Source organism: Toxorhynchites rutilus, chromosome 1 (genome assembly GCF_029784135.1).
Source record: "Toxorhynchites rutilus septentrionalis strain SRP chromosome 1, ASM2978413v1, whole genome shotgun sequence".
NCBI lineage: Eukaryota > Metazoa > Arthropoda > Insecta > Diptera > Culicidae > Toxorhynchites > Toxorhynchites rutilus.
Window position 1 is genome coordinate 10043099 of NC_073744.1, and position 9449 is coordinate 10052547.

Sequence of the window (9449 nt, forward strand, 5' to 3'; positions counted from 1 at the left end):
TTAGACAGTCCTTCCCCCACTCAAAGGGGGGGCTGCCATACAAATGAAACACAAATTTCTGCATTACTCGAGAATTAATCAAGCAAATGAAACCAAATTTGGCATGTGGAGGTTTTAGGATGCAATAAATGTTTCTATGGTGATAAGATACTCCTTCCCCCTCTCTTAGAGGGGGCTGCCATACAAATGAAACACAATTTTTTGCATTACTCGGAAATTAATCAATCAAACGAAACCAAAGTTGGCATGTGAAAGTTTTAGGGTGCAATAAATGTTTCTATGATGGTTAGACAGTACTTCCCCCACTCAAAGGGGGGGCTGCCATACAAATGAAACACAATTTTTTGCATTACTCGGAAATTAATCAATCAAACGAAACCAAAGTTGGCATGTGAAAGTTTTAGGGTGCAATAAATGTTTCTATGATGGTTAGACAGTACTTCCCCCACTCAAAGGGGGGGCTGCCATACAAATGAAACACAAATTTCTGCATTACTCGAGAATTAATCAAGCAAATGAATCCAAATTTGGCATGTGGAGGTTTTAGGATGCAATAAATGTTTCTATGGTGTTAAGATACTCCTTCCCCCTCTCTTAGAGGGGGCTGCCGTACAAATGAAACACAAATTTTTGCATTACCCGAGAATTAATCAAGCAAATTAAACCAAATTAGGCATATGGAAACTTTAGGGTGCAATGAATGTTTCTATGGTGGTTAGATACCCCTCCCCCTATCTTAGGGGTGGCTGCCATACAAATAAAACACAAATTTCTGCATTACTCGAGAATTAATCAAGTAAATGGGCGGGACGAAGTTTGCCGGGTTAGCTAGTTACATATAAAATCTTTTTATATTGACTGTGGATTCAAAAATTTTCTCTTGAGTAATTTTACACTCTGAAACGTATTCCTACATTAATAACTCTGGGGATACATCTACATTAGGGTGGCAGCGAAAATGATCATGTCAAATTTCAAAAACCGACAATGTACATTTTGTTTATTGGCCCAAAAAAATGACCTGTGCAGAATTTCAGCTCAATCGGACATGATTTAGGGGTGCCTCAAAGCGCTCAAATTTTTGATTTTTTTTATCCTCGAAAATGGAAATTTAGAAAATCGAATTTTTTTTCGATGCCAAATGACTTAAAAATGCATAAAACGTCGAGATTTGGTGTTATCTCGAAAAAAATTGTTGAATGTCCAAAAAACAGGAAGTGGGTTATATCTATGGTATAACCGCAAGGGTGACGTAGGACTATCGTTGATTTAGAGATCATTTGTATGAAGTTGAATCTGAATTCATTCTGAATGAATGAATATTTGGAGAACTTCGAAAACGAGAGCGTTACGTTGGAGGCACAAGGTTTTATGCATTGGATACGGAAATATCCTACTGATGGGGAAGAATAATCTTCAGAAGCTATCCTGTTGATTGCGATTGATTGAAAAATCACAAAACCTAATGTATTTGGTCACAGTGTTACATGGATAGAAAACATTAAAATAAACTCTTTCATATGAATGTAATTTTAAATTCCCAGAGGAACTGGCAGATTATTTTCAGTAACGATTAGATATTTCCACATTTTCCTCGATACTGGAAGCCCACCAGTGGTTAATGCTAACTCGATAACCATCTGTTAATAGCACTTGATTGAAACATATTTGGTCACAGTGTTACATGGATAGAAAACATTCAAATAAACTCTTTCACATGAATGTATTTTTAAATTCCTAGAGGAACTGGCAGATTATTTTCCGGATCTTTCTCGATCCAAACGGAAAGAATTCCGTGCGTGTATGTGTGTGTGTGTGTGTAGCGGCTGCTTCGAGATCTTCCCGGGGAACCGTTTGTAGCATCACTCTCCTCCTGATGGATTCCCTTCTGGCCTAAGGTGCACAAACAGGCTCTTGGTGACACCGTTCATCCGCGCTTTCATGATAAATGAAGAGCTTCACCACAACAGCGACAACATGCTCCAATCGCTGTTCAATTAGAACTGAGTGGATTTCCGAGCGGCGCTCGCTTATATACCGATTGGTGATTTCAATAGCCTATTTTGAAAGAAAATTTAAGACTATTGAAACAAGTTTTTGGATCAGAAAGTAACAAGTATAGAACGCGTAGACATTTTATCTTTCGAATGAAGTGTTTATCATACCATTTCGTTCAGTTGTTTAGGAGCTATTAACACTCAAAATCTCGGTCTCCGGCGTAACGCTTTCGTTTTCGAAACTTTGATTTTACACCCAGGTATAGAAATGAAAGACGTAGTCCTACGTCAAAATCAAAACCTTGAGTGCTTTGAGGCACCCCTAAATCATGTCTGATTGAGCTGAAACTTTGCTTAGATCATTTTTTGGGCCAATAAAAAATGTAGATGGTTTTTGAAATTCGATGATGAATTTTTTCCATACATCCATTGCCACCCTAATCTACATACACATTATCCTCGATAAAGCAGTTCCTCAAACTCGTAATTTCATAAATTCGTCAAACAATCTGGTTTCATGAAATCTTCTAGCACTGTTTTGAAAAGCCACAAAACAATTGAGGGCAGAGAAAAAAAAATTATGTACAGCTAGAGAATTTAACTTATTATTTAGAATTTATTCCCGCTTGACTACATAAATTCTCAAAACAAAGAAAAATTTAATAGTCCGACACAAATAACAAAATGCGACTTCTCCCTGTTATTTAACTAAAAGTAAGCAACTGACTATAATTCATGAAAGTATAAAGGGTCATGAAATAACATAAACCCGTTAGAGGCGAATGAACTGAAAAGTTTAAAGCCTCTTTAATCCAACATCATCACCAGAAACCCGTAATAATCGATTGAGGTTTGATAGATTTAAGGAACAGATCGTACCTACTCCAGACAAACTTCATGCAGTTGTAACATGTTTTTCGGCTCTTTTTTTTTCGAAGAGCCGAAAAAAAGAGCCGACCTTTAAGCCGGGTTCAGACGGTGCGAGTAAGCATACGAGTCGGTCTAGTCAGTTACTGCAGTGCAGCTACTCACACCGTGTGAACACATCATGCCAGTTATTGTCATGTGTGATCCGGCGTGCGAGCTACTTCAAAGTTTTTTGAATTTACTCGCACTTGCATGCTTCACAACGTCAAAAACAGAATTTAGCGTTCGAATCAGTGATGCCAAATGTAATGAAATGTCTCTATTTTTAAGATATTTGAAAATATGTGAAGATATTTATAGACTTGAAAATTATTGGAAAAACAAATAAAACCCTCATAGTTTCTAAACGAAATAATTGTTATTTCGTTTTGCACGCTGGCGGGGCACGCTTTCTTTTTGAGATAGTTTTCTTGAGAATCTCTAATATAGAATCATTATCAGATCACAACTTACAAAAAAAAGTATTGTTCTAAGAAACAGAATACATATTCGATTTAAAAAAGTACATTTTCATTCATTATTAAAATTTTTGAAGCGTATTTATTGCACCTGCAAATCGACTATCATTTTCATTTCACAAAATAAATAAAATTAAAAAAAAAATCTTTTAGACTACCATTTATAACATCACATCCTTTCGGAATTATCTGAGCTATGGATGTTTTCGAGATTCTAAAAAATATCGACAACAATCCCAACGATATTCCAAAACAAAGGCACATCAATGTCATTTCTAATTTAACTCTTGCAGGTACAGCATCCCTCATGACTGTATCTTGGCGTTGTATTCGTGGAGCAATTAAATCCAACAGTTTTTTCACTTGTTCAGGTGTTATTATCAACACTGCTCTGTAATCTCGGGGATCCTCATCGTAGAGTTCCTTCAATATTGTATTTGTTGCTCCTTTTCTTTGCATCTAATTCCTGGCCCGAATCCTTTTCTCTTTCTGCTTTTTCGGATAGTACCTTCAGTTCAAAGAAATTCAGCACAAAGTATGTATTTTTAAACACGATCAGCGTTTGTTTTGCTATAAAATTGTGTGATGATACATTCAACTGAAAACCTAAGATGAAAACTGCCAATAAAGAAGTCGATTTTGGACCAATCATTTGACAAATTCGGACCTGATTGCTGTTTCTGACTATTTGATGGACATTTGAAAAGTCGCCTGGCATCCCTGGTAAACCCGTGCCGTAGTATCTAGTTTCTCGCCAGCAGCTCACACTGTGTGAACGGACAAGGCGAGTCAACCAATTGTCAAGCGAGTCCACCGGGTCAGTAGCTGCTCATTGTCAAGTCAGCTACTAGCAACGTATAAATGGGCCTTTAGGTAGTTACCAGATGATACAGATTCGGGAATATCAAGTTTGCATATTTCTAATATTCTTTGTCTCTGTGTTCTTGATAAAATTAGAAATAATGACTGTTTTTATGCGACATGAAGAGATGATATAAAAGAATTTCTAGAAACATTCAGCGACTTGTTTTCTTGTCGATTTTGTTCAGCCCATATACTTTAAAAAAACTATGGATGGGTTATACCTATGATATAACCGCAAGGTTGACGTAGGACTGCCGTTGGCTTAGTAATCATTTGAGTTTTTCCAATTAGCAATAATCGCACTTCGAATGTTCCTCATTTGGTACGATATCGCCGCTGCGCAGAGCTGTTGATTAAATTATGGATTAAACTAGTGAATGAATGAAACAATTTACAAATTCAATTGCCAACAAATCCCAATTTAGGTCAATTCATACATTATGGTAGTGGTTATCGCAGCAAATAGTTATCAACATTTTGCCTAATCATCAAACTGTATGCGTAGAAGTTCAGTGAGCTGAAGGGGAATGTAGTCTTGAACAACCGAGCCAAAGCGTTGCATTTGTACCCGCTTTTGTAGACCGTGTTAGCTAAACGCATTCCGGAGTGTAAAAATGCATGGGGGGTATAAAAAGTACTGTCGAGATCTGGAATGCCGATTTTCCCAATTTATTGGTTTCGGAATCTGTGTTGGGAAAACACATTCCGGTTTGTAAAAACGTAAGCGAGTACAAAAGTACTCGCAGCTTGCATCTCATTTGCAATGACAATTTCTCCCGGCTCCATGGTTTTGAAGTCTGTGTTAGGGAAACATTCCGATTTGCAAAAACGCAAACGAGTACAAAAGTAACCGATGCTTGTATCTATTTTGCCATGCCGATTTCCCTAGGCTCCATGGTTTTAAAGTCTGTGTTAGGCAAACATTCCGCAAATGCAAACGAGTACAAAAGTACCAGCAGCTTGCTTCTATTTTGCAATGTCGATTTCCCCAGGCTCCATGGTTTCGAAGTCTCTGTTAGAGAAACGTTCCGATTTGCAAAAGTGCAAACGAGTACGAAAGTACTCGCTGCTTGCATCTATTTTGCAATGCCAGTTTCCCCAGACTCCATGGTTTTGAAGTCTGTGTTAGGGAAATATTCAGTATCTCAATCGCTATTCAATTACAACTGAGTGGATTTCCGAGCGGCGCTCGCTTATATACCGATTGGTGATTTCAATAGCCTGTTTTGAAAGCAATTTTAAGACTATTGAAACAAGTTTTTGGATCAAAAAGTAACAAGTATATAACGCGTAGACATTTTATCTTTCGAATGAAGTGTTTATCATACCATTTCGTTCAGTTGTTTAGGAGCTATTGACGCTCAAAATCTCGGTCTCCGGCGTAACGCTTTCGTTTTCGAAACTTTGATTTTACACCCCGGTATAGAAATGAAAGACGTAGTCCTACGTCAAAACAATCGATTACAAGATTTCATCAGTATTTCATTTGCTCATAACTGCCATAATTTGCCATGAAACTGTGAGTTATTTGAACATTGTTTTGCTTCTCCCATATACATTTCATATTGAATGTAAATAATGACGACACTATATTTTGTTTACCAATTCAAGCATACTTTACCTACTGCTCTACCTCATATGTACCTCATTGGATAATATCAATTCACCTTCGTATAGTCTCGTTTCATTACACGTTCATTTCTTTCATTCTTCATACGAAAGCGAAATCATCAAATCGTCAAATCAATATGAAAGGTTCTTATATCGAATGACAGTCTTATTTCAAATGAAAATTTCATTGGAGGTCGAACCGTATTCAATGAAACTTATGAAAATGACGATGTGAAAGAATGTGCAGTATGCCGGTAGTCGTAATCGACTGTCGACGCCGATTGTAAGACTAATATGCCCTCGTGTGCCTCTTTTAATTCCATTTTTTCTTTGAAAGACGGTCCGGGACAATCCAGTTTGAAGAAATAAATCTTTCAATTGAAAGCAGTGATCGTCCTTTAACATGTGAAACTGTGACATATAGCCCATTCAAATGATAATGAATATGTAAGTTTCAATTGTCAAGTGAAAGCGTCTTCCTTAACATTCAAAGCAAACGACAGCAGAACGAAAGCGAATTTGAAGAATCGATGTGTCTATATGCATACACATACACACACGCGTAATTGAATGAATAGAAAGGAAGAAATAAAAGTAATTTTCATATTTCAGTTTCGAAATTGTCAAGCCTTGTGTGTGACCGTTGTATTTAGCGAGTATACGAAAGTCAAACATTTGTGTTATTAAAAACAATCGGGTTCACACCATTCCTGATAGCAATACAGTTTATTTGTTAATTCGTAGTATAATTGTTGTATAGCTTCAAGCTGAAATTTAAATTTGCTTATAGTTTGGAATCATATGGAAATATCTGCATATTACATAAAAGTGCGCTATTTAAAAACCTGGATGTTTAATTCCTTCAAAGCCTTCGAATCGTTCCTAACTTCTGTCTCTATCACATAATTGTCTGATAATCTATAATGATATATTTCCACTGAAATTAGATATCGCAAGGTTTTGAACTAACTCTAAATCCATACCTTTTAAATTCAATTAAATTCGTTTTTGTTTTTCACACATTTAATGTAATAATTTTTCCGTGATCTTCAATCGCGTGTATGCTGCTAAACGTTTTGTTCAAACTGTTATTTTTCACAGTAACCGTCGTTATGACTACATCGGCAGGTTTACTGCGATCGTGGCAACATTCCCCTCCTCGTGAGGCTGAATGGAACCCTCAGGCTCACTACATTTAGCAACGTCCAATACAGCCAGTTTGGAAACTGGCCGTCGAAATAATCCACCTTGTGTTTGAACCAGTGCTTGCCTAACTCTTTTATCACTACCAGTTATCACCTGCAGGACGCGTCCTCGTATCCATCTATTCCTTCTGGTTTCATCAATGACTATTACTAGATCTCCACATTGAATCGGTTTCGTCTCATTAAACCACTTGGTACGTCTCGTTAGAGTAGGTAGGTATTCCAAAACCCATCGCTTCCAAAAATAATCGATACGTTGTATGATCAAATCCCAAGAAGTCCGTATCGTTTCTGTCGTAATCTTCACCACGGGTTGTTTGACCCCGGTTGAGCTTCCTAGGATGAAGTGGTTCGGAGTGAGCGCTTCTTGCTCTGCAGAATCTAGCGGTAGATATGTAAGTGGTCGAGTGTTGACAATCGCTTCAGCTTCAACTATTAGCGTTTGCAATCCATCGTCATCAAGCTTTGGATTCTGTGGTAGGCTTGCCATGGTTTTCTTTATTGAGCGTACCATACGCTCCCACGATCCTCCCATATGTGGCGCGGAAGGCGGTATGAACAACCACTTCGTTTCCGTATTGGTGAAAGTTGATGCTAAGTGCTGTTCAATTTGCTGGATTTGATCTCGCAATACCCGATCTGCTCCGGAGAAATTCCGACCATTGTCGGAGTAAATTTCGAGTGGTGCCCCTCTTCGGCATACGAAGCGACGTAAACAGGCGATACAAGACTTAGTCGACAGATCATAGGCGACTTCTAGGTGCACTGCTCGTACCGTGAGACACGTAATCAAACAGATCCAACGTTTCACTGACGATCTACCCACCTTTATCTGGATAGGACCAAAATAATCGACACCTATATAAGTGAACGGGCGAATATTCGGCGACAGACGTGCAACTGGGAGGGGACCCATTCTAGGCACTGCTGGTTTTGCTTTGAATACCTTGCACCATTGACATCGTTCGGTTACTTTTCGAGCAACAGTTCGCAGCTGGGCTATGTAGAACCGTTGACGCATTTCGTTAATGATTGTTTCGGAATTGTCGTGTAGAAACTTCTGATGGTAACTTTCTGTGATGAGAGCAGTGATTCGGTGGTTTCTTGGTAATATAACGGGAAACTTTACATCTTCATATACATTTTTTGCTTTGGTTATTCGACCATCAACTCGTAAAACTCCTTGCTCATCCATCATTGGTGTTAATCTCCACAGTGAACTTGATTTATCCAGCTCCAAACGTTCGACCTCTGGCAACGTCTTGTTCTTTGCGAAAATTACCACTTCATCACGATATGCTTCCGATTGAGCGAGTTTCCAAAGTAGCACTTCCGCTGCGTGTAGCTCTTCTTGCGTCAAGTTTGTACCATTCTTTCTTCCGGATTCCTGTCGCTTCAAGCGGTCTACAAAACGGATTACGTAAGCAGTTGTCCTCAGAAGTCGGGTCCACTTTGAAAAGCGTGCGAGGGTAATTGGATTTTGCAGATTTTGAACCTCATGATGCATGTAACATGCTCGAAGTTCCTCGTCGGTGCTTTCGATGCACTTTTTCTGTTTCGGCCATTTTTCTTCGGGCTTCCATAGAAAAGGAGGACCACTAAACCAACGGCCTGATTCTTCGAGGCAAGGTCCTTCTCCCCACTTTGTGGCATCATCTGCAACATTCATCTTACTCGGAACGTACCGCCAGTCCTTAACATTCGTTGCTGATAGAATTTCTCCTACACGACAAGCTATGAATGGTCGGTATCTGCGATGTTCAGCTCGGATCCATGCTAAGGTGACTTCAGAGTCTGTCCAGTAGATGCAACGACGCAGTTGAATTGTGTGGCTTTCACGTACGAATGAGAGTAGACGTACTCCTAAGACCGCTGCCATTAGTTCCAATTGTGGAATGGAGACGTATTTCAATGGGGCAACCTTCGGAAATATACTACTGCGGAAAATGCCGCCTCGCTTGCATCGACGAATACGTGTGCTTCCAAAGAATTGTACAAATTAGCATTCGCATTTTCAAAGTAACACCTTGGGAGACGAACTCGATTAACATGTTCCAGTAACTTTATCCACCTCTTCCAAGTTTCGTAGATTTCGTTGTTGATGCACTCGTCCCACTGGATCCCACTCCTCCAAATATCTTGCATCATGATTTTCCCATGCACTAGTATACATGCCAGCAGTCCTAGTGGGTCAAAAAGACTCATGACACACTTCAAAACTTGCCGTTTAGTAGGACTCTTGCCCGACCTGATTACTAGTTCGATTTCCTCTCTGAATGATGTTGAAAAGAACAGAACATCAGCTTCGGTGTACCACATCATTCCTAGAACGCGCTCGGATTCTTTCAACAACAAATCTTTAATTGTTTCCTTTTTTGGTTCTCCCA

At 38.9% G+C, this 9449-nt stretch overlaps 1 protein-coding gene across 1 annotated transcript; it reads right to left on the reverse strand.

The window, feature by feature from the left end:
* Positions 1-6973: 6973 nt before the first annotated feature.
* LOC129764162 (uncharacterized) lies at positions 6974-8731 on the reverse strand. The gene has a single exon (XM_055762996.1). The coding sequence runs from the start codon at positions 8729-8731 to the stop codon at positions 6974-6976; it is 1758 nt and encodes a 585-aa protein (XP_055618971.1).
* Between the last annotated feature and the right edge of the window lie 718 nt (positions 8732-9449).

Excerpts from the sequence above, each read along its gene's own strand:
- LOC129764162 (XM_055762996.1), bottom strand. The coding sequence starts at position 8,731 with ATGAATGTTGCAGATGATGCCACAAAGTGGGGAGAAGGACCTTGCCTC.